At 43.8% G+C, this 24,705-nt stretch overlaps 2 protein-coding genes across 7 annotated transcripts in view; one reads left to right on the top strand and one right to left on the bottom strand.

The window, feature by feature from the left end:
- The first annotated feature begins 944 nt into the window (after positions 1-944).
- ARFGAP2 (ARF GTPase activating protein 2) lies at positions 945-22,261 on the top strand. Of its 3 annotated transcripts, none has more exons than XM_089521573.1 (17): positions 945-1,076; positions 2,540-2,658; positions 6,708-6,780; positions 7,100-7,231; positions 7,321-7,401; positions 9,234-9,336; positions 10,329-10,385; positions 11,663-11,707; positions 12,388-12,440; positions 14,341-14,477; positions 14,895-15,026; positions 15,995-16,123; positions 16,206-16,340; positions 16,551-16,677; positions 17,182-17,272; positions 17,710-17,828; positions 20,363-22,261. In XM_089521573.1, exons 1-17 carry the CDS (start codon positions 1,005-1,007, stop codon positions 20,381-20,383), a joined length of 1,626 nt encoding a protein of 541 aa, XP_089377699.1. In that variant the 5' UTR covers positions 945-1,004; the 3' UTR covers positions 20,384-22,261. The 3 variants fall into 3 exon arrangements, with proteins under 3 accessions (XP_089377699.1, XP_089377700.1, XP_089377701.1); XM_089521575.1 differs by having other exon boundaries at positions 989-1,076; positions 2,521-2,658; XM_089521574.1 differs by lacking the exon at positions 11,663-11,707 and having other exon boundaries at positions 947-1,076.
- Positions 3,194-24,705, bottom strand: part of CSTPP1 (centriolar satellite-associated tubulin polyglutamylase complex regulator 1) — a 198,590-nt gene continuing 177,078 nt past the window's right edge. For 2 of the 4 annotated variants that reach the window (XM_089521577.1, XM_089521576.1), the window contains exon 9: positions 22,871-24,302. In XM_089521577.1, the coding sequence (XP_089377703.1) occupies positions 24,122-24,302 (181 nt within the window). In that variant the 3' untranslated portion in view covers positions 22,871-24,121. Of the gene's footprint in view, positions 3,413-22,870; positions 24,303-24,705 lie in introns of those variants that run through there. The other 2 variants (XM_089521578.1, XM_089521579.1) reach the window with 2 other exon arrangements.

Genomic DNA, 24,705 nt, shown 5'->3' with positions numbered 1-24,705 from the left:
GTCTAGATGTTATACTTGTTCTGTTCACTGCTGATTTGTCTTCTGCTTCCAGAAAATGGGCACATTCCAGCTTAATACAAGCAATGAAGTCCCACAGGGCAAACAAATACATACTCTAGTTATGGGATGAGTGGAGGACCTATAGTCAGAACAACATAGGAGTTTTGCGTGTTGGACTATGACTCTGGAGACCCTGCTCAGCCATGAAACCCACTGGCACTTAAACCCAGGGCACTTAAACCGGGGCCAAACCGGGTTGTTTCTCCAGTGTGGATGCAGCCTCAGTTGCAATGCTAAGGAGCTTCTGTTGTAAATATTTGGAAACAGGAATATAAAAGCCTCCAAGAGCCTTGGAAGAAGAAGACAACTGTGTCTGTGCCTCATTTCAGGTTGGTCAATGCTTGGTTGCCAGATACCGCATACTGGGCTGTGCTTCTGCACTGTGAGCTGCTCTTGAGGCCAAGCACCTCAGACAGCGCTGAACGTTGGCACCTCCGCCTGGGCCTAGCTAGGAAGCCCCGCCCCTGTCACTCAGGCCCCGCCCCCTGTGCAGTTCACAGCCCGATCTATTTCTTCCTCAGCTAATTGGGGAAGATGCAGGGAAGAGGGAGGAGATACGGTATAGCCCCGCCCCCAGCCACTCGGGACCCGCCCCTTCCACGAAATCCCCGCCTCTGTCACTCAAACCCCCTGCTGTCCAGGCTTCGCCCTATACATAGGCGATCCATAGCCGGCATACGCTTCTCCCTTCGGAGAGGGCGGGGGATTGTGTAGCCACGCCTCCTGCCCCTCAGGCCCCGCCCCGTGTTCGACCTCTTTCCTCAGCTGGTGGCCTTTGGGGAAGCTGAAGGGTTAGCCCCGCCCCCAGGTCCTCAGGCCACGCCCTTATGCTAATAGCCCTAACGGCCGCCCCGCGTGCCGACTCCGAGCCCTGCCCCTGCGCGGATTGGCCCCGGCCGCGACCCGTCGCCGGCTGCCGCGGTGGCTGCTGGGAGGAAGAAAACATGGCGGCCGGGCCCAGTAAGGCGGAAATCCAGACCTTGTTCAAGCGGCTGCGGTCGGCGGCGCCCAACAAGGTACCCAGCGGGGAAGGCCTTTCGGACTGCCCCCTTTCAGTCGTCCATTTGTAGCGCTGTGATGCGGAGGGGTTTAGAAAGGAGACTGGTCCAGAGGGTGGCTCTCTGCAGCAGCAGCAGCAGCCGCCTCGCGAAAGCAGTCAGGCATGAGGTTGCGGGCCAGGCCTTGTGGCAGGACCCCGTGGCCTTTGTGGAGCTCGGAGGCTCTGTCTTGGGAAACGGGCGCCAGCTGGGGCCAGGGCAGAAGCGCTTTGAACAAGGAAGGCGAAGCCTTGAGGGGGTTAATGTTCCTCTGGGGCTGCAACCGCCCTGGAGAAATCACCCACTTTTAACTGCTGCTGAGACAGACGAAGTCCAGTAAGGCCCATAGTGGGACATAGAAAGCAAAGCCATGTGGAAGCATTCGCTCTGTCTGTGTACGAGGAAAGGGATTTAGATCAGGGCCCCGTCAGGGATGCAGAAGGAAAGGGCCCCGTGCTCCGTCTGCCAGGGCTTCCTTTGGCGCCTGCTGGTTTCCCTCAGGAGAGACAGAGAGCAGCCTCCTCCCTGGCAGGGAAGGTGAGGAGAGGAAAGAACGTAACCCAAAGCGCCTGAGTGGGTCTTCATGTCTTCATGGATCTTTGCTCTGGTTGCAAGAAAGGTCCGTATGTTTAAAAGAGAATGTATGGAAGAGGCCTCTTTGTTGGAACCCCTGTAAAGCCTGCCATTTTCTCAGAACAGGGTCCCAGACTCTTTGGAAACTATTCCCTTTTGGGACTGCCGGCAATGAAGACTTGGGTGCCCTCTCATTCTCCTTCTCTCTCCAGCCAAAGGGTTGCTGTGGTGTTCTGGGAACTGTAGTCTTGTGGGACCTTTAGCTCTCTGACAAGAGGGGCATTTTAACTAAGGCCCAAGCCACACTGCGGAAATAACCCAGTTTGAGACCGCTTTAACTGCCTTGGCTCAATGCAAGGGAATTTCCGAGAACTAGTTTTGTGAGACATGTAAACTTTTGTGAAGCCAAAGGCCTTCATGGCCAGCATCCATAGCATTCTCCGAAGATGCCAGCCACAGATGCTGGGGAAACGTCAGGAATAAACTCTTCTAGAACGCGGCCACGCAGCCCAAAAGACCCACAACAACCTATTTCAGCCTTTCTCTGTCAGAGAGAGCTCTGGTGCCACAATAAACTACAATTCCCAGGATTCCCTGGCACTGAGCCAGGTCTCAAACTGGATTATTTCTGCAATGCAGATGCTGCCCTTGATAGAGAAAGTCTTCTTTTTGAGGGAGGTGGATCCAGCCCCCCTGGCTACTTGGGAAGGTCCCAGAGAGCGCTGTGAGGATATGGGATGCTGGGTTAGATAAATCAGTGTTCTGGCTCAGGATAACGCATGGCTGCCCTCCTTATGTACCCTCCCTCTTGCCCTCTTGCCCCCTGGCTCTGTATCTGCTGTTTTTCCAGCCTGTCCTGTTTCTTGTAGTCCTGCTTCGACTGCGGTGCAAAGAACCCAAGCTGGGCCAGTGTTACCTACGGAGTGTTCCTCTGTATTGACTGTTCTGGAGTCCATCGGTCCCTGGGGGTGCATCTCAGCTTCATCCGGTGAGTACTGGTTTCCTGGCAGCGATAGCAATAGAGCAAGTACACTTCTGCACTGCTTATCAGTGCACTTAAGCACTCCCTAAGCGGTTTACAATCTGTAAGCCAATTGCTCCCAACAAGCTGGGTACTCATTTTAGTGACCTACGAAAGCATGGAAGGCTGAGTGGACCTTGGAGCCCTGCCTGGGATCGAACTCACAACCTTGTGGCTCCAGGGCGGGCATTTAACCACTGCGCCACCAGGGCTGCTGGTAGGATGGTTGTTGTATCATACATAGGACCCTTTTCAGCCAGACCTTCAACCTCTTCAACTTGACTGGGACAGGTGATTGCCATGGTTTACTGTATAACCCCAGTATCTTGTCTAATTGTAGTGGGATAAAGTCTTTTGTCCATTTTAATGTGTTTGAGGAACATAAAAATAGCCATCCTCAAGTACTGAAATGTACTTATTGGGTGTATTGTTTGAAAATAATGGGATATTGATACAGGATTCATAACAAGTATACATTTCTTATACTGAAATTCTTCTAGAATATAGTGCACAAAAAGGGATGGTTACATGTTGGTCTTCGCAATTAGAGATATAGAGAATGGACTTTACTGTAATATAGAGCTGCAAAGAACATATGTTTCCAGGATCTACTTTTGATTTTACTTGAACTGTGAGATCCACCAGCCAGAGTCCATAGAGTCATAGAGTTGGACCACAAGGACCATCCGCATCATCCCTCTGCCATGCAGGGCACTCCTGTCTGGTACAAAATACATTCATTTAGTATTAAAGAAAACAGAGCACAGGAATGGTTGTTTGTTTTACAGTATCTGGAGTCATTCCATATAAAAAATCTGCTTTTTGTCACCCTAAACATGCTTTATTTCAGTAGAATTGATAAACAGTGTGAATTGATTGACTGCAAGCTTTGATAATGTTATTATTTCCTGTAGACAGCATTTGTTTTTAATTGTGTTATAGAAAATGTTTACATTTTCTACTTCTGTGGAAGTGGTCCCTCGGTATCCCACAACAAGCCGTTCTGGATCCCCCGCGGATATCAAAGTCCGTGGATACTCAAGTCCTATTGTCCTCAATGGTGGTGTGGCCATGCAGCCATGCTACCATTGAAGACAATGGGACTTCACCATCCCACCCACCCTGAAGCCAGCCGTGCCGCTCTCATCACGGCAGGAGGCTGCCTCTTCCTCCTCTCCTCCCCCACAGCCGCCACCTCCACATATCCTCCTCCTCTTCCTTATCTTCTTTCTTCCCTCTTCCTCCTCTGTCCCCCGCCTCTGCCTCCACTCTCTCCTTTCCTTCCTTCCTTCCTTCCTTCCTTCCTTCCTTCCTTCCTTCCTTCCTCCCTCCCTCCTCCTCTTATCTCTGCTGCTGCTTTTCCTCTTCTTCCTTTCTCCTCCTCCTCCTCTTCTTCTTCTTCCTCTTTCCCCCTGCCACTGCCGCTGTTCTTCCCCTTCTTTTCTCCTTCTCCTCTTCCTCTTCCCTGCTCCCTCCTTTCTTCTCTTTTCTCCTCCTCCTCTGCTGCCCACCCCCCCAATGGGCTTGGTATCTGTGGATGCTCAGATCCATGGATGGCAAGTCTGCAGATAATTAGGGCCCATTGTACTAGCAAAATAATTCTATTTGCTTATGTTCAAGAACAGTGCTTTTGATACTGGAATAGTTGTTAGGTATAGCCATTGACTGATAGCTTTACTGTGCGTGAAAACAATGGAGATGTAGCTGCTGTCTGTCCTTTCTTGTGTCTCTCCTTAACCTTTTTTCTAACATAAAGATCCCTGACTTGATCTTTCCAGTCATTCCCTTAATCATTTTACTTGCTCCTTTTTGGACTTGGCTTCTAGAGAGAGCTCAGGTTTGATTTGCTCTAGGACCCATTGATTGCTCTTTTTAACAGTCTGTTGTATCCACAGAACTCTCCTCCTGCACCACATTTCAAACGTGTTTATATTTTTTCTATCAGCTTTCTTCGTTGTCTAACTCCACAACCATGCATATAAATGTGAAATGCAATGGTATGGACACTTCTAATTTTAGCATTCAGTTATATATCTTTCATTTCTATACTTCAGGATCTTGTCTAATTCCTTCATAGTTGCATTCCAAGTCCCAGTATTCTTCTAATTTTTTGACTGCAGTCACCATTCTGATTAAAGATTGCACCTAGGTATGGAAAATCTTTAACTATTTCAGTGTCTTTATCATCTAGCAATAGCAAGTACATTTCTATACCTCTTACCAATGTACTAAGCGGTTTACAAAGTGTAAGCTAATTGCTCCCAACAAGCTCGGTACTCATTTTAGCAACCTCGGAAAGATGCCAGGCTGAGTCAACCTGGAGCCCCTGGCTGGGATTAAATTCTCAGCCTTGTGGTTTGTGAGTGAGTGGCTGCAGTATAGGCATTTAACTACTGTGTCACCAGGGCTCTTTACAGTTATGTAAATCATCTGTAGTCATTTTTTCTTAATGTTCAGCAATAAACCTGCCTTTGCACTTTCTTCCTTGACTTTCTTCAGTAATAATTCAAAGTCTTTGCTATTTTCTGCTAGTAGTGTGATGTCATCTGCATATCTTAAATCGTTGGTGTTCCTTCCTCCAGTTTTCACACCTCCTTTCTCTGAGTTTAATCTTGGTTTATGTATTATACGTTCAGTGTACAAGTTAAACATGACAGGGTGATAATATGCATCCTTGCCTGACTGGATACCATTCTGTTTCTCCGTATTCTGTCCTGAACAGTAGCCTCTTGAGTCCAGGTTACGATCAAATATGGTATACCCATAGTTTATCATTTTATGTACAGTCAAAGGCTTTGTTATAGTCTATAAATCACAGACTTTATAGGTCAAGAAAAGATGTCAAAAGTACCTTCGCAGTTTCTCTGCGTACCTCTAGTTCTTGATCTGATAGCATAAGCTCTTTAACCCCCTTGTTTTCTGTCTGAAATGCTTGAAATTTGACCTTTTAATGACTAGAAGTCAAATCTAAAGTTAAACTGGAAGTGTTTGAATTGTGTAAGTAGAAGGTCTTTTTTCTCCTGAGACTTAAGACAAATTGAATGTGTATAAACCTTGAATCACTGCTGTATCATGTGACAGAATTAGAAATTCAATATTGATTGATTTCTGGGCATCTTATGGTTGACAGGACCAGACTGAAACATCATCTGCACTGCAAAAATAATATAGTTTGACATCGTTTACCTGCCATGGCTCAATGCTATGGAATTCTAGGATTTGCAGTTTTGTGAGATATTTAGCTTGTTCTGTTAGAGGGCCCTGGTGCCACAACAAACTACAGATCCTAAGATTTCATAGGATGGAACCATGACAGTTAAAGTGGTGTCAAACTGCATTATTTCTTCAGTGCAGGTGAGGCCTGAGGGAACTGAAAGACATCCATCTTGGACATGGGAGCAAATATCATGGGTGACAAAGAGCAAAGTAGAATTTCTTGTGCTTGGGAATTCTTGCATTAAATAAATGTGCAAAGCGAGGTCGTCACATTATTTTTAACAGGGAACTGTGGAGTTAATTGCTGTCTCTCTCTGATGTTTGTACCTTACTCTAATATAATTAAAAGCTTGTGTTCTTATGGAAGTACAGACTCTTCTGTGAATGTAAATTTAAATAGAACTTATAAGAACATATATAAGAGGTTGACGTAGTGCAGCTGACAACAAGCCTAAAGCAGATATTATATGAATGAAAGTGTAAATGCTTTTCAGTTAGTGCTGAGGAATATAATATATATATTTTAAAAACTAGCCTTCATATGTGTGCACACGCATACAATTTCCCCCATCCATACCCATTTTAGTAGTTCCCTATTTGACTTTCTTAGGGTGGGGAAGAAAGTTTGTGAGCCAAGATGGTTGTGTATATTTAAATCATTTCCTTCATGTGTCCCCTAATACAAACATTTTGGTTGCTAAATCATAGTCAGTTCAACACCTTGAATTCAGGATGAAACAAATCTTTGATTCTGATCTGAATTTGCCTGAAATGGTGATTCTGGCTTTTCTTCTCTTCAGGTCCACAGAGCTTGACTCCAATTGGAGCTGGTTTCAGCTGAGATGTATGCAAGTGGGTAGCAATGCTAATGCGGTAAGGATCCATTTAGAATTGATGTTCTTTGGTTAAACACTTGTACATTTTTGGCATGTACTTCTTTGGAAGAAGCCATACTTGGCAGAGATGACAGTGTTATTGAAAAAGTACTCAGAAAACTGTTAATTTGTAAAGTAAAGCAAGTTAATGAACTTATAAAGTAAGACAAGTTAATGAGCTTTTGCTGGATCCCAGTGAAATGCTAAATCGTTGCAGTTCCATGATTAGAATTAGGCTTTTTAGCTGCAAAGATTTTTTTTCACTCCTTTGACTGTGATGTTCTTTTCAAGTCAATGACATTTCCTTTCCCTCCCAGATTGCCTTCTTCCGCCAGCATGGTTGTACCACCACCGATGCCAGTGCCAAGTACAATAGTCGTGCAGCTCAGATGTACCGGGAGAAAATTCGGCAACTGGCAAGTGCTGCCATGGCCAAGTATGGGAATGATGTAAGTACACATGAGCCTATTTAATGTTAGAAAGGAGGAAGGATCTGGTGTTTGCTGTGAATTCATTAGATCACCTTCTTCTTTTCCAGCTCCTAATTGATGGGCTGAGTGGAACTCCAGGTCACTCCCCAGAAAAGAGTGATGCTGATTTCTTCCTAGAACACACACAGGTGAGGTGTTCCAGGCTGGACATTCCTTTTCCTTTCAAAGGTATTCTTAATGGGTTGTCTGGGAGCATTACATAGGTTATGACTGGATTTTAAATCTCTATCTTTTAATAAAGTAATAATTGATGGAGATTTGTTTGGATGATCAGTCTGGCTCAATGGTATGGGCCTGTCATATTCCCCCTAAGTTTGTGGGCTATATTTATACACATGAAGTTGCCTCATGCTGAATCAGAATAGTGGCCTGTTTTGCAGTGGCAGTGATGTATTTTGTGCCTGGAATACTTCCTTTCTGAGAGAGAGAGACAAGGTTGTTCATAGACAGATTTCCAATTTGACCTCTCAGCTGAAAGTCCCATTAATTTAAGTGGCACTTCTATGTAAATATTTATAAAACCGTATTGCTAGTTCCAAGGGCCTTCCCAAAAAGTACATCTGGAGTACAACTGTTCTGCTACTGATGACCAAGAAGCACCACTGATTGAAAGATGTCTGAAAATATTGTGTGAGGCCAATATATGACCTCCATATATAATAATAATAATAATAATAATAATAATAATATGTTTTATTTATAGACCGCTATTCCGCGATGATCATAGCGGTGTACAGTAAAATCGTAATACAATACAAAATACAGTTAAAGGAGGGAGAAGTCTCGTCCTTCAGGCAGTCCAAGATGTTGCTGGGTCTGCCTGATGGCTCCCTCTGAGGCCGAGATGACAGTTGAGGAGGGAGGGGCCTCTTCCTTCAGGCAGTCCAAGATGTTGCTGGGTCTGCCTGATGGCTCCCTCTGAGGCCGAGATGACAGTTGAGGAGGGAGGGGCCTCTTCCTTCAGGCAGTCCCTGATGTTGCTGGGTCTGCCTGATGGCTCCCTCTGAGGCCGAGATGACAGTTGAGGAGGGAGGGGCCTCTTCCTTCAGGCAGTCCCTGATGTTGCTGGGTCTGCCTGATGGCTCCCTCTGAGGTCGAGATGACAGTTGAGGAGGGAGGGGCCTCTTCCTTCAGGCAGTCCCTGATGTTGCTGGGTCTGCCTGATGGCTCCCTCTGAGGCCAAGATGACAGTTGAGGAGGGAGGGGCCTCTTCCTTCAGGCAGTCCCTGATGTTGCTGGGTCTGCCTGATGGCTCCCTCTGAGGCCGAGATGACAGTTGAGGAGGGAGGGGCCTCTTCCTTCAGGCAGTCCCTGATGTTGCTGGGTCTGCCTGATGGCTCCCTCTGAGGCCGAGATGACAGTTGAGGAGGGAGGGGCCTCTTCCTTCAGGCAGTACAAGATGTTGCTGGGTCTGCCTGATGGCTCCCTCTGAGGCCGAGATGACAGTTGAGGAGGGAGGGGCCTCTTCCTTCAGGCAGTCCCTGATGTTGCTGGGTCTGCCTGATGGCTCCCTCTGAGGCCAAGATGACAGTTGAGGAGGGAGGGGCCTCTTCCTTCAGGCAGTCCCTGATGTTGCTGGGTCTGCCTGATGGCTCCCTCTGAGGCCGAGGTGACAGTTGAGGAGGGAGGGGCCTCTTCCTTCAGGCAGTCCAAGATGTAGCTGGGTCTGCCTGATGGCTCCCTCTGAGGCCGAGATGACAGTTGAGGAGGGAGGGGCCTCTTCCTTCAGGCAGTCCCTGATGTTGCTGGGTCTGCCTGATGGCTCCCTCTGATATATATATATGTTGTGATTACCTTGGGACATATGGTATAAAACCTGAGAACACTGATGATAGTTAATGGCTACCTATTTCATTTTAAATTACTGGTTTATTAAGCCCAGTTGCTCCTTTGGGTTGCTACCTAATTGTACTGAATTAAATTGTTGATTCTTCCTGATGGTTGGTTCATTTTCTATAAGGCTTGTAATACATGGGATGTGGCTGAGACAAGTCAGAGCATGGTGGAGCCCTCACTGGAGCTGGAAAAAGCACCAAAGCCATCTGAAAATAGTGAGGACCCACGTGAGTGCTTTTGCTAAAGGCAAATGCTTAACTTCTCTTCCTATGGAATCTTCCTAGGCCTGGATAAAAACAGGCTTGTTTTTGCAGTGGATGACAATTGAAACATTCATGCAGTATGGTTAAAGAAGAAAGGAAATTGCTTCATTGACTAATGCATGTGATAGCATCTCCCCAGAAATGTATAACATTTTGCTTTGACATGAGTATTATTTTTGCTATTAGAAAGGAGAGGTGAATAGTATGGCATCTTGTGTAGTGAAACTATCAGGTATTTGGAAGGAGCTATGTTAGTTGCTTTCTTCTTGGTTTACAGCTGTTTCTTGGTATCTATTTGGAGTATTTTTCTCCCTCTCTTCAGCCATAAAAGCTCTCAGAGTGGCTTCGAAATTATTAAACTGACAGTTCACTGCTGTTAATCTTACAGTAAGACACAGAAGGAAGAAAGAATGACTGTGGGGAGAGGGGATTATGTCCAACAGAAACTGCTTTTTCTCACCCCAGCCCCGCCCCTAGTTGGAGTGGAGGGAGTAACCTCTAGGGTAGGGGTAGGGAACTGGGGCCAATTTTCCTCCTTTAAATCCCTCCCCCCAGCAGCCTGCACACCCATGCATTAATATTCATGTTTCCCTCTCTGTCCTACAAAATGGGTGGTGGAGGTAGAAATGGCATAATGCCACTTCCTATAGCCAGTTTAGAGGAGACAACAAGAAAAGGGAGGCATTTGAGAGGGGTGGGGGCTCAAGGGGGCTAGGATAGGTTTTGTGGCATGCTTGCGCACACTAGAGGAAGGTATCATTTTTGTGCAAACATTACCTGGCAATTGTACCGAAAAAGAAGTTTAAAACCTTGAGGGTGATTTGAGGGCTATTTTGGGGAAAACACAAAATAGTGATTCTAACATGCAATTTCAAATGTCCAAGGAACTGGAACTTCCTTGCTGGTACTCAGCTGGCATTTAAAAAAAAAACATACTTGCATGTTTTTCATTGCAGAGTCCGATAAGGGTCCTTCTATTGATTTGCTGAGCACTTCTCCCAAAGGGTCTCTTGGTAAGTATTTTGTTTACTATTGCCTTACTATTCAACTTCACCAAGTGGTTTCCATTAACAACACTACTTAATCTGGAGGTGCTCTATAGGATATAGGCATCAGCATGTCTGATACCAGTTTAATTTAGTTCTTCCAGTAAAACCATAGATTTGGAAGAGACCATAAGGGCCATCCAGTCCATCCCCTGCAATGCAGGAATATACAATCAAGGCCCCCCAACAGATGGCCATTCAGCCTCTTTTCAAAAACCTCCAAAGAAGGAGGTGGAACCTCTTTTCCAGTACAGTGAGAGGATGTGAGACACTGGTCTTTCTTTTTAGAATTCTGGAATCATAGAGTGGAAGTAACCACATAGATCACATAGGCAGAATTCCTGCTAATGCCAGAAATAGATAGCTACAGCTTCTCTAGCAGATAGTCATCCAACTGTTGCTTCAGAACTTCTCATAAAGGAGGGTTCATCATCATGCAAGTCATCCTGTTTTTTTAATCAAATAGCTCAGCACTGGGTCTGCCTTTCTTTAAACTTAAAGGGTACACAATTAAACTTTGAAGTTTAAAATGATTGCAACTTCCATGGGGCAGATTTTTTTCCCCAATTGGCTGGGTGCTCAAGGGCTTGTGTGTCTGAAGAGGACATGGCCTAAGGGAAGTAGGTAGAATATAGTGGAAGTTGTTAATAAGTTACAAAAATAGGTATACACTGGTTAAAATATGTAAACAATAGGAAATACATGACAAAATATTTACTTGATTATAATAAAAACATTTTTTTTATTAAAGAATGCTCCTAGATCCACTAATAATAAATTTTGAAAACCTTAATTTTAATTAAGTATTGTAGTTTTCTAGGATTAGAATTAATTCATGTAGAGTTTTAAAATTATTTTTATTTATTATAGAGTAATTTTAATTTTAAATCAATATGCCATGTATTTCAAAATAATATACTCTAGTACAGCAGCATTGATTCTGTTGCATTGGCAAATTAAAACCTTTCTATTCCAATTAACTGAGGCAATACTTGGAAAAGATAGCATAAGCCAGGTGCCTACTTGACTGGTCATTGACCAGGTAACTGACTGTATTAGTCAGTTGCATTGTGTTAATGCATTTGGTGGTTTGACACAATTTCCATGCCACCAGTGGTAAATGTTGCTATAAATACTAGTACCCTTTGCCAGCAACCCTGCTTCAGTTCTCACATTGTCAGATTATACCTAGAACGTGTCTTGTTAGTATCCAATATATACATATATGTCTTTTTCTCCTTCAGACGCATCCATGTGTCTGTCTCCTCAAGGGGCTGCTTCTGCCAGAGGTAACTGGCTAACAGCTTACACTGGCTACTTGTGGTGCCTTTGCCTTCCATTTCTTTGGTTCTGCCTTCAGCCCAGTGTTTGTCTGTCTTGTACTCCAAATGAGATGGGAGTTGGTACAGCCTCACCAGTAAGATCAATAATGCATCCTGCTCTCTTGACACTTTTGCAGTCAGCCAGTTAGATGTACATGACTAAAGTGGTAATTGCAATTGCTGCAGTTGCTGGGAAACTGCCTAGAGAACACATCTTCAACCCTACAGTGATGCTCTGTTGTTCTCCTCACAAACAAATCTTAAACTCTTTGTCACCAAATTCTGAATTCCCATGCAGCCACTTTTACTGTAGTCTATGTCAATTCTTGGGCAGCAGAAGTCACTTTTCTAAATTGTATTCTTTGAAGCACAGCTTTTTGGCATGTTTTATGCTGTTTTCATGACCAGGAGAAAAGTTCCAAGAGGCTGTTAATCTGATATTGCATGGTGTGGCCCGTCATACTGGGTTTGGATTTCTGTGCTCTGCTGCCAAGACTGTGGGTATATTAACCATGCATATGGCACATTTGGTCTAGCGGTCCTTGTGCTGTAAAACCTTTAAACTATCGCTGCAAGTGTTGGTATAAACAGCAGCTTATTTATTGCTGTCTTCTAATTTTTTTCATTCTTCATTTTTCTTGTCATAGAAATAAAACCTTCTCTTATTGGAAAGAAGAAGCCTGGTGCTACAAAGAAAGGGGTATGTCTAATGAAAGGATTACTTCTCTTGCTACAAGCATCCACATTTTCCTGGAGATTTGCCTGTTTTTGCCTCACTGATTCTTTGGTACCACTCTCAGCTCTTTGCCATTGCTGTCTAGTGATGATTCATCCCCATCCATCCCCCACCCCCAAATTTAGCTTCCTATGCCTTCTGTATTCTGCTCATTGGCAGAATACATCACTTAAAAGGCACAGTGATACATTGAAATGCATCTGCTGTGGGTCTTTACCTCTTAGTGACAATGACACCACTAATTTGTAATGTCTGTAATGTAGGAAAAATAGAGGAAAAGGATTTGACAAAGTACAGAATATGGCAGCAAATCATATTTATTTAAATGTGTTGTTTTGTCTTGACTTCTAGACTTGAGGCATTAAACAGTCTGCTTACTGAATCAGCCTGTGCATTTCCAGAAATGCTTGGACTTCTGTCTCCAGTAGCACGGGCTGAAAACAGTCACTGAGAACTCATCTCCCTGTGCTTTTTGCTGAGTTTTGGTGGCATTGCTCAGTGGGCATTCAGCCACAGTGGATAGGCAAGGAGAGGGCTACTTAAAGTAGTAGTTCCTAGACTGGTCCAGTCCCTGGTGAGTTTCCAGGAAACAATAATGTAATTGTAGCTGATGGGCAAAAATATGGTGCTGATCCTTGGCACAATGGGGGGTGGGAGTGGGAATTGCTAGTGCCTTGCATAGTCTAAGAAGCGCTATGCTCAGAGATGTTCTGAGATAAAGCTAGGCCCCATGTAAATTTATAGAGAGGACTGGTGATGTGCAGTACCTTGCACTGTACAATGTTCCTAATCAGGACTCAAAAAGCAAGCTGAAGTTCAGAGTAATAACTGAGGATACAGAAAACTGACCAACAGCAGAGCCAGCAAATGATCAAGTTCAGCTTGAATGCCCTATGAAAAAAGCGGGATTTGACCTTTCACTTGACACAGCCAAAGACTTTTCAGGCTTTCTTGGGAAATGCGTTCCTCATATTGGCATTGCAACATAATTTTGGGTTTCATGACAGAGGACCATGCACTTAAGGATTAATATAAGGTCTGAACTGTGATGGTAAGAAACATATCTAGCAATCTCTACAAATCCAATCCATGTGTTTCAAGTTCAGTGAGCATAGAGTCACTTAGGAGTGTGAACTTCTTATCTGGAGAAGCCAGATGCAAGCAGTGGCCTGCCACAGGGTCTGTGCAGGATCACTGTCTCATTCTTCCCTGGATTTTGTTTCAATTCATAGTGGTTGCTGTTTGCCCTTCAAGTAAACTCTGACTTATGGTAACCCTATCCTAGTTGTTTCTTAGCAAGATTTTTCTAGGGAAGGTGCTGCCACTGCCTTCCTCTTAGGATGAGAGAATGTGACTTGCCTAAGGTTACTCAAAGGCTTTCTATGGTTGAGTGGGGATTCAAGTCCTGGTCTCCTGGAGTTCAGCACTCAAACCACTATACCACACTGGCTGTGTTTGTTGTCCATGACCATATACTTTGTGTATAAAGAAATGAAGTTGGAAAGCTTGTTGTGTTGGAGTGTCTAAGTCCTTGGCAAACACACAGCATTTCATGGGTCAATATTCCTTCTTCCAGTAGCTTAGATACATCACACAAGGGAATAGTATAACCTCCCTGTAGTGCACCTATAATCTAGCAAAATATCAAACTTCCTTCCTTTTCAGGAGTTAGTGGGCCACTCAAATTAATTTTTGACATAGCTATATTAACAAATCTCTAGATTAGTTCCTTGGATGTCTTTGTGCCCCTAGCACAGCTTGCTGTTAAGATATCCTAGTAACTCTGGTGTTGGAATTTTAATAATTCATTATGTTTGTGGAGTCCTGGTTGTGTTTTTAGCCTTTTTTCTGCTTGTTCTTCCAGCTAGGAGCCAAAAAAGGTCTTGGAGCGCAAAAAGTGAGCAGCCAGAGTTTCACTGAAATTGAACGGCAAGCACAAGTGGCTGAAAAACTGAGGGAGCAGCAGGCTGCAGAGTGCAGGAAGCAAGCAGAGGAATCCATGTGAGTAGGTCATGTTTGTGACAACTTCAGATGAAGAAAAATGGATGTGTTTATACATCTCAAAATGGTGAAGTACTACGGCAGTGAAGTAAGTCAAAATACAGAGTTCCCTGCCCAGGCCTGAGTATTTGAAGGTAGCTAGTTCTTGCCACATATGTAATGACATTGTCCACTTGCATTGTTTTATATACATTTATGTCCTGCCCTTTTTCCAATACTTGGACTCAAGGTGGATTACAAAACAGTAGCAACCCACTGCAGATTAAAATAATACAGAAACATCAGGGGTGTGTGTGTGTTATTTTAGAAAAACACTGCAAATCTTTGTTCAGAATTATGACACTTAGAGAGATTATATATATCATGGAGAAAGTCTACTTGAATTCTGTAGCTGATTAATAATGCTGCTTCTTTCAGAGTGGCCTCAATGAGACTGGCCTACCAGGAGCTGCAGATTGATCGGAAAAAAGAGGAGAAGAAACTTCAAAACCTGGAAGGGAAGAAGCGTGAACAGGCAGAGAGACTTGGCATGGGCTTGGTGTCCAGAAGGTACTTGCTGTGCTTGAAGAACAAGAGAGTGGGGCACTTGGCAATTGTTTTGTTGCTGTCTCAACAGGCATGACTGTTGTGGTTTAGGAAACCATGTCAAATGAACTGTATGAAGTCTACTCTGTTTAGAGTGTGTGAAAAGCAAGCCTGTTTGAATAAAATTATTTGTGTCACTGATTCACTAGTTCCTAAGGATTCTCATCCTTACTTGGGAATCTGTCTTACTACAGTATGGCTCCTTTTATAAGGAGGGCGAAATGAAGGACCTCTGACTAGGATATTATAGAATATAAATCCAGATATATTAGGAGATTTCATAATCTTGGAATATGCTGTACTGTTCGAGCTATCTCATTTAAGTAGCTTTAAAAAGTATTGGCATGATATACAATTAGATTAACAATGACAAAACCCTTCCTTCAGGTTCCAGTCAAAAACCTTATCTGTCTGTGCTATGATCTGTATGAGCTGGCCAAGTTCAAGGCACACTCTGCAAACAAACAATGCAGCAGCCTTACTGTAGCCAAGGCGCTTTGTGTAATGCCTTAAATATTATGTTAGCCCTTTTGGAGTCTTGAAAGGAAAGTGAGATACAGTCGTCCCTTCCCTTACGCAGGGATCTGTTCTGCCCCTGTGTGCCCCCCCCCCCCGCTAAGGGAAAAAACGTGGATGCTCAAGCCCCATTCAAATGAATGGGGCTTGTGCCTGTGGCGGTGCGGGAGCAGTGCGCGGGGGGCACACCATGGGAGCGTGCACCATTGTTTTCTTCCAGCACATGTCCCCCTTCCTTCTGGTGCGGCTTCCAGCGTATGCTGGAAAGTGTGTAAAACACACCCGCATATAATGCGGGCACACTGTATAATAAATCTGGTCCCTCTTTATGTGACAAGATAGTCCTAGTGTTGAGAATGAAGCATTTTCATATATGGAGTTCTGCCAGGCATTAATTTGGTGCTTCTTCCTCCTAGTTCCATCTCTCACTCTGTCCTTTCTGAGATGCAAGTGATAGAACAAGAAACACCAGTGACAGCGAAGTCCCCTCGGTCCCAGCTAGATCTCTTTGAAGATACTGGAAGCTTCACATCTGGACCACCCAAGTAAGCTTTGTGGTGATCCTTCGGACTTGCTTGATATTGTTTTATCTAGCCTGTATAAATTCTTCTCTCATTTGTTTTCTAGGTACAAAGATAATCCTTTTTCATTAGGGGATGCCTTTGGCTCACAGTGGGAAACAGACAACTCCTCCTGGGGGCTTGAGAAAGGGGAAGAAGAGGCAGACATTGCTATCTCCAGCATCCGGCCCATTGGTGACAGGTAGAGTGAATGGAATGCAGTCCTTTCTACACTTAGGAGATTCCTGAAGAAAGAGTTACGGGCATGTTGTGTTGCTCTTCAGTTAGTGGTTAATCATGCCCCTTTGCCCTTTCCAAAATATTTGTCTTGAACATTATCCAAATAATAAAGGCAGGGCACAAGACATCTTCTTTACTGGTTTCCATATCTCCTCTTTTATCTTCTCCTCAGACCCACTAATAGAAGAGAGACAGAGAGCAAAATATCAGTAGTGGAGTCCAATGAAGCTCGGCAGAAGTTTGCAGGGGCCAAAGCCATCTCATCTGACATGTTCTTCGGACGGGAAGCTGATGCTGAGGTTAGTTCCATCCCCAAGCTCCTCTGTCCTCCAATTCATGTAGCTCGTGGTCTTCTTCTCTTTCAACTTCTCTCTACCTTCCCTAGCATTATTGTCTTAATGAGTCATGCTTTTTCATGTTGTGGCTGAAGTACAGAATCCTCAGTCATATCCTCAATTTGGTAATCCTGGCTTACAGGGAGATTTCAGGCTTGATCCATTTGTTTGTCTTTTTGGCTGTCCTTGGTATCCTTAGCACTCTTCTCCAGCAGCACATTTCAAATGAATTGATTTTCTTATCCGCTTTCTTCACTTCCTGCTCTCACATCATACATGCTAATGGGGAATACAGTGGCTTGGATGATTTTAACTTTAGTGCTCAGCTGTATATCTTTACACTTTAGGATCTTACTTAGTTCTTGCATTGCTGCCCTTCTCATTCCTAGTCTTCTTGTGAGTTCTTGGCTGCAGTCTTCATTCTGATCAATGTTTGATCCTGTACCTTATCCTTTTTCTTTTTTCCAGTATGAAGCCAGATCCCGACTCCAGCAACTTTCAGGCAGCAATGCCATCAGTTCTGCTGATCTTTTTGGAGAATCTGACACAGTGAACTCAGGTCAGGAAACAATCTGAAAGATGGCTGTTCATGGGAAGCACTGTGTTGGGGGATAGTGTCTAAGGGACTGGCGCAGTTATACCAGTGACTCAGAAAGAGATCAGTTGTGGGTGGTCAGTCAACTTGGACAGCTCCTTTCATTTGCTTGTTCGGGAAGGGTTGGTATGGAGTATTAACTAGATTATGTTGGAATTGGAATTACAAAATGTTGTAGGTAAATTCTGACATTGGAGTGCAGGTAGAGGACCAAGTTTTTGTAAGAGGAGCCACTTTTTAATCTCGTAGAGTTGTCTGATACATTCTGTCATCATTCTTATTCCTGTCACCAGGAATTCTTTCCTCCCTGTATGCACTTGTTTTTATTATATGCTCACCATAGATCTTTAGATAGAAAGCAGGATGTAAATACTTTAATAAAAATAAATACATTTTAATAGGTGGTGTATCAATTGGAAATGTACTGCCTGCTGCTGATATTGCCCAGTTCAAGCAAGGGGTGAAGTCTGTTGCTGGCAAGATGGCTGTTCTGGCCAATGGTGTGATGAACTCTCTCCAGGTGAGATGTGGGGAATGTTGCATACATGCTGTGTAATCTTGGCAAGTGGGCTTAAATATCCTAATAAAATGTGTACTCTACTATCCAAGCTTATAGCGGTGAAATCAGCATGTGAGGGCTATTAATTTTGTCTTGTTCAAATGTCAGCAACTTACAACATACAGGCATACCTCAGTTAGTGAAGTAGATAGGTTCCTGGGAATTCCTTCTTTAACAGAAACTTGGGTACCAAAGGTAGAAATAATATGGAAAGAAAGGTCAGAGCTTAGTCTGTCCTGTGAGAATCTAAAAGAGGCACTGACCCTCTGTACTTGGAGTGACTTCTGGCCTTTTGAATACCTGCACAGGAAAATGGTGGTGGTGGCAGCTCTTTGGTGCTTTCCTTCAAAGGACTGGTAGGAGAGTAGAGGGTTCAGTGCTTCTTTTAGGTTCTTTCAGGACAGACTAAGCTCTCAGTTTTTGCCACTCAGAGGAGGGGCTATGAAGGATTTAAATAAGATATGTGGGTGTGTTTAGGGTTTTCTGGATTAAAATCAGGCAGTATTATCACATTAAAGACTGTAATCACTGTTAACGTAGTTGCCAATTTCTCTGCTTTGCTTTTACATCTTTTTTTCATATGTGCGTGTTTTCTTAGTCCTGCCAACATCTAGTCACCCCTCTCACACATACACTACACAGCCATCATTTACTGTAGTTCCCTGCTCATCCATCCAGTCTTTAGGCTAAGCACAAAAAGTTATGCCTGCTGGAATTTTCTAAGTTCTTTGGCACTGGTTTTCTTTGTTTTGTCCTGTACAACCTTTGTTACATGCTCCTAAGTTTTAACCTCACTTTATCCATGGGTCCTATTAAAATCCATAATTTTGGCCCCAAAACTTGTTCTTGAATTATACATGAGATCCGACTTATACATGAGTATATATGGTGTGTAAACAAAAACGTTCTGAATCTTCTAGAGACAACTTGGAAGTTTCTTCCAAAATTTATCCAGGAATGATTTTTCATCAGTCTCCAATTTCCTTATTTCCCACTCAGGGCCACACTTATAGATCTATGTTGTTATTCAATATACTGGGTATAACTTGTGAGGCAGGCTTATTTGCTCTCTTCTCTCGAATTTGCTGTTCACAGATGCTCGATAAGGGATTCTGGAGCATCTGTCATTTACCTTGACTGTTGTAGAGAGACACACAAAGCTACAATAGGATCAGCTAGAGAAGAATTCCATTCTTTCCCACTTCAAGCTTTATTGTATTGTTTGCTGCGCCAAACGTTTGTGTTTCTGTAACCCTCCTTCACCATTCTTTCAGAACTATATATGTTAAGTTCAGATTCTGAAATGTTTTCAGTTTGTTTGGTCCCTCCCAGTTAATGATCATTTATGTAAAACTAGCCTTTGTAATTGTAAATTACATAGGCCTGGGACAGACCACCCAAAAAGGGCAGCCTGCCAGTGGCCTTTTCTCCTCTGGAGAGAAGCCGCAGCCACCAAACCATGCGGCTTCCCTCTGGCGGAAAAAGAACCCAAGAAAAGCGGGTTCTTTTTAAGCTGCAGGGGCGGCGTAACAAGTGCACCACTGGTGCACTCATTATGTAAGCGCCATGTGGCAACATGTGGACGCCACGCGGCACTTGCCTAACAGTGGCAGGACCCGTGTACACAGGGTGCCGCTAATGTTACACCATCCGTCCGTACTAGGGTTAGGGACCGTGTGGTTGCTGCACGGTCCCTAACCCTAGTATTGGCCCTGGTATGCCGCTTATTGGCGGTATGTATCCGGGCCAAAAATACAGTTGCTTAAAAAGCAATAAAATGAGGCTCTTGTAAAAGTTAGTTGTCTAAAGGTAATAGCAGTTATCCAGACATGTGTATGCACAGAGACTTTGGCACAGCTCTTACCTTGCTCTTAGTGCTCTGTGTGATGTCCCAGGCTCAATCTTGTACTCTTCTAGCTACACATTTGGCTTGTTTTCCTAAGTATGCCCACTAAGTTGCAGTCTTTTCTCAACCTAAGAAGAGTCATGCTGGAACAGCCTAAAACCTCTCCAATTCAACATTCTGTTGGACAGTGATCAACTAGATACCTGTGGAAAGTGCATAAGTACAATGCAAGTGCAATTTCCACAGCAGCTAGTGTTCAGAGGAATACTGACTCTGATGCTGAAGGAAGTGTATATCTATATTAAATAGATTTTGTTGATACGTCTTTATCTTTCATTAAAACAGGGCTCTGAACACATTTCCCTTTTCTCTTGTGTTCTTGCTTCTAGAAGCTACTTATTTGCTTTTGCCTATTGCCAAGGTTGAAGTGTGGAATTCTCCATTAATGAGAGCTTTTCTAAAATAAGGTTCACAGGACCTTCATTCTGAACTTGGCAGGATGAGGTTTCTCCCCCATACCTGAAAAAGTATCTCTTGGTGTGATGTTCACTGATCAGCTTTGGACTGGATTTAGTCTACTGATGCCTAGAAATCTTTCATCAGTTTTCCAGACAATTTTCTAAGCTACCTTTCTTTTCCCCCTTTTTAGGATCGCTATGGTTCATATTGACGATTCAGGGGATGTGCATCTCATAGCTGCTGGTGAAACGCCACTTGCACCTTGAGCCCACCTCTAAAAACTCAACAGGATTACTTTACAGCTGAGCATGACTGGGTGCTGCTTTGAGAACAGAAGGAGAAATGGACATGCCTAGCACTTGCTCAAAACCTCTGTGGACATTATTTTGTAATAGAAACAAGTATTTCTTCAAAACCCAGCCTCCAGCTGAGAGTGCATGGGTCCTTCCAGAGGACATCCCTCTATTATTGTGCATCATCAGCACAGGGCTGGAGACAGGCCATGGTGGAGCTGCTCTTTATGCTTTTATACCCCTCCCTGGCTGCTGTTGGTGGGATGCATGTTATGGAAGCAGGAAGTCATGTGTAATATACTTCACACATCTGTGCTGGGAGAAATAGAAGTAAAGGATGTGCTGCTGGGGAAATCCCTAGCATCCAGGCTGTTCCCTAAACAAGGGGAAATTCCCACTTCTGCACAAGATAGTTCTTGCTGCCTCTTTGAACCAATGTGACAGATGTAGTTCTTTTGAGGACTATGACTGAAAAGTCAAAACCTAAAACAAGCAGTAAAAGGTCAAGGCATGTTTGGGCTTAGTAAAAATCCTTGAAGTATTGTGTAGGTATAGTGGATGGCTGGGGAATTACACCCCAGTATACCACACCATCATGGAACATACGAAAGGCATTTCTTTAGTGGGAAGAGATGATCATCAGGTCTGCAGTTCCATGTAATCTGCTGCTTTGCCTCATTGGTGGTTTCTAAAATGAGTGTGACAGTAGCTCTGTCTCATTCCACCCACTTGTCCAGTATTCCTGTCATACAACCATTACTCTCTGCCTTCTCTTCTTTTGGCTTCCCTGAATGTCACATCTTTCTGTGTATTCCATTTCCAGAAAGGAAGTAGATTCAAGGAATACCCTCTCCTTTTCAGGTTTCATTGCTGCCCCTTTGCTCTTTCCAAACTAGCATTTGGGGATTTTTCTCTTAAATCAGTGCAGTTCCACTTCAATTGGTGGAAGAACTGCAATAGATTAAAATAACACCTCATTTCATACTACAAGGCTGCTCTTTAGTTTAAGTGAAAGTATCCTACCCCTGAGCACCCTCTTGCACCTGCATGCTTTATCCTGTCTTGGTGTTGGGTTTACTTTTCCACTGGAAGTGGAATCTCAACGCACTGGAATGCCAAGTCCATGTGAAATGGAGCTTGTTGTTGTAACCATTTTGCACTTACATTGCATGATTGCTGCACCTGTGGGTTCATCTGGAAGGCTTTATCAATCTGCTGTGTTCCATGGAGTACAAAAACATTTAATTTCTCTTATTGGGAGGGCAACCACTAACAGTGCACTGGAGCGATGTCGGGTTTCAGTCAGATAACTTGGCTGGAGGGATGTGAGATTACCAGTGTAGCTTGACCTTTTTTATGAAGCAATGTGTTGCCCACTTGCATATTCATTAGTATTCATTAGTGCAATTGACCTCCTCTTGTGCTTCCTAAGAAGGTAAATGTCTGCATGGACTTGTTGGAAATCTCCTTCCCATTAGCACCTAGGCTCGGTTCCACTTCAGTTTTTGCTCCCTCAGTTCTGAAAATGCACTGTTTGACTATTACAATTTGTCTTAAAGCACTTGCTCCTTTGTTGGGCAAAAGGAGTTGCAGAACTTTAGTTTGGCCCAGTATTGTCTACTCTTAGATGGGAAGAGGGTTCTCTTCTTGGGCTCTGTGTACTTTGAGTTAATGGTAGTATTAATGAGCTTTGTGTGGCCAGGGTTGGGCCTCTGCTGTGTGAGGATCTGAAGGGGAGTGATGTGGATTTCTCCCCAACCCCTCAAGTGAATAAAATCAAATACCTGTGTGTTCAATTTCTGTGACTGTTCTTTTCTTGATATGGAGCCCCTAAAGTATTAAAGCAACAGAAACTTCCTTTTATCTATACTCTAGAGATGGGTGGGCATGTTGCAATGAAGCGGTTAAAGTTCATTTGCTGATAGTCTTAAAACATTCCAGTCTACCAAGATGTTGTGTTAAATTTCTTCCATAATTACTGTCCTGTGTGTAGCATATTACTTAGTACAGTCCTCCCGATTCATGGGGGGCCCATGCCAAACACCGCCCCCCTGCAACTCGGAAAACCCACAAATATTGGAGCCCCATTGTTTTTAATGGCTGCGCACTCCTGAGTACATGCCATTTTGTCCTTCCTGGCTTCCTGTCTGTGGAAATTCAAAACTGCGAACGGGAAGTCAACGAATCCGGACGGACGTCTGTAGTCGAGACTGCATATCTTTCATCAGGACATGCTATGTTCTATTTTTCTTCCCCAGGGAAGAGATCTCACTTGAGTAAGCCTGGCATTGTTTTCCTTCCAGAAGACTTGTGTAAGGTAGAGAGTGAGCAGAACGTTGATCAGTTACTTTTTGCAACATAACTTTGAAAGAAGTCTCATTCCATTTTACAGTAAGTTTTATTTCAGTTCTTACTGAAGTTTAAAGCTTTAGTAAATAATAATGTTCAATCATGTTTCCCCTAAACTAAGGCCAGAAAGAGTGAGCTGAAAATTATCTATCAGCTAGGACGACCCTTTCCCACAACATACATAATTATCTAGATGTCTTGCCAAGGTCATGCAATAGTATCTAATTTGAACAGATTCTTGAAGGTATTCTGGAAGCCTTTATCAATCTGGAGTGTTCCATGGAGTAATAAAACCATTTCATTTCTTAGTGGGAAAGGAATCACTAATGGTGCACTGGAGCAATTTCTTGGGTTTTATTCAGATAACTGGGCTGGAGGGAATGTGAGGTTACTATGCAGGAAATGCCATTTGCAGAAAAAAGTGTAAAATAAGCCTCATTTAAATTGTGAGTCAAGGTCCTGTAAAAGGCTGGCATCCTATTACAGTATCGTAAGTTAAACTTGAGACATTCTAACAGCTTTGCATTCTCACTTGTGATTGTGGTAGTATTGCCACAATTGCAAATGACCACGAAGCCCACCTTAAAAGCCCATCTGCTATCTGGAGCCTCAAAGGTCTGTGCTACCTGTGAGTGGGGCGCTGCTGGAAGAGTAAGCAGCCCTCTCTAGAAACTCAGAAACAGAAGAGGCACCTGTTACAACCCTTTGCAGCATAGCTAACTGGTAGGAGGGGGCTGGTCACATGATGCAACACACAACTCTCCAGCAGAACACTCCCCTCCTCCCCAAATCAGTAGGGGTGGCTGACTGCCTTTTAAGGTGTGCTTCAAGGGTCATGGGAGGTTAAAGCGTAGCTACAACTTCATGGCTGCATGATTCATGCAGGGGCTTGGCCATGTTTCCTCCCCCCCCCCCCAAAAAAAAAATACTGGTTGAGAACGAAGACAGTGCTGAATGGAGCAAAATTTTAGAATCTGGACAAATTCCTACAAAGTTGAAAGCGAGACAGTTAGCCCAACTTTACTAATTTGCCTGCCACAAGAGGGCAATATTACCTTGCAATTGGAATCGGATTGTATTTAAGGCATACCCAACGCTCTACTGAGTATTCCTTCATCGGTTTTGGATGAGAAAAGACCAGTTTTGTTGGATGGCATGGTCAGCTTTCCAAAGAGGGAGATGTGAGTAATGTTTTCAGCCTGTTGGTGGGGAAAGGAGTATCTGAATTGCTATTTTCCCTCTTCCTCAAAGCCCACATTACTTCCATCATAAAGACCTGAAATGAGTGAACACTCCCATACTGTACATCAGTTCTCAGAAGAATCTGTCTCTTCTGTGGAGCCGTCACTTTCAGTAGCCATTTTCCTGCGATGGTGAAGAGGCCTCCATGGGGAAGTGATCCGGGAAGGAGGTTGGGAAGGCAAGTTGGCATTATCCCCACCAGCACTGGCAGAGTTGGAGATAGAGAGCCCTGATGCCTGGGCTGTTCTGAAAGAATACGCCAAGGGGGGAAAAATTGGCATTGGTCATGTTTATTATTTGTGGAGAATGAGAGTATAAGTGAGGAGCTGTTAATACATGTGTGGTAGCTGCACTTACTTCTCAACCACATAGCCAACTGCCTTTGCATTTAAGAAAATCAGTCTTGGAGAACTTCTCTCCCCCAAATTGCTTTTCACTAAGTAGTCAACAGTCTAGTGCAGAGCCCAGGAGCGGCTATTAAGAAGGCCCTGTCTTCTGTCACAGGTTTTCCTGTGAAAGGGGTGGGACTGAAAGAAGAGCCTCTCTTGAGGATCACAGGGTCTTGGCAGGCTTCTATGAGAAAAAGCTGTCTGTCAGACCCATGCTATATAAGGCTTTATAGGTCATAAACAGTACTCAGAAGCTCAGA

Source organism: Sceloporus occidentalis, unplaced genomic scaffold (genome assembly GCF_023333645.1).
Source record: "Sceloporus occidentalis isolate IW3139 unplaced genomic scaffold, rSceOcc1.0.p SCAF_4, whole genome shotgun sequence".
Lineage (NCBI taxonomy): Eukaryota > Metazoa > Chordata > Lepidosauria > Squamata > Phrynosomatidae > Sceloporus > Sceloporus occidentalis.
Note: the sequence above shows the minus strand (reverse complement) of the source record. Positions and strands in the feature narration are given on the sequence as shown.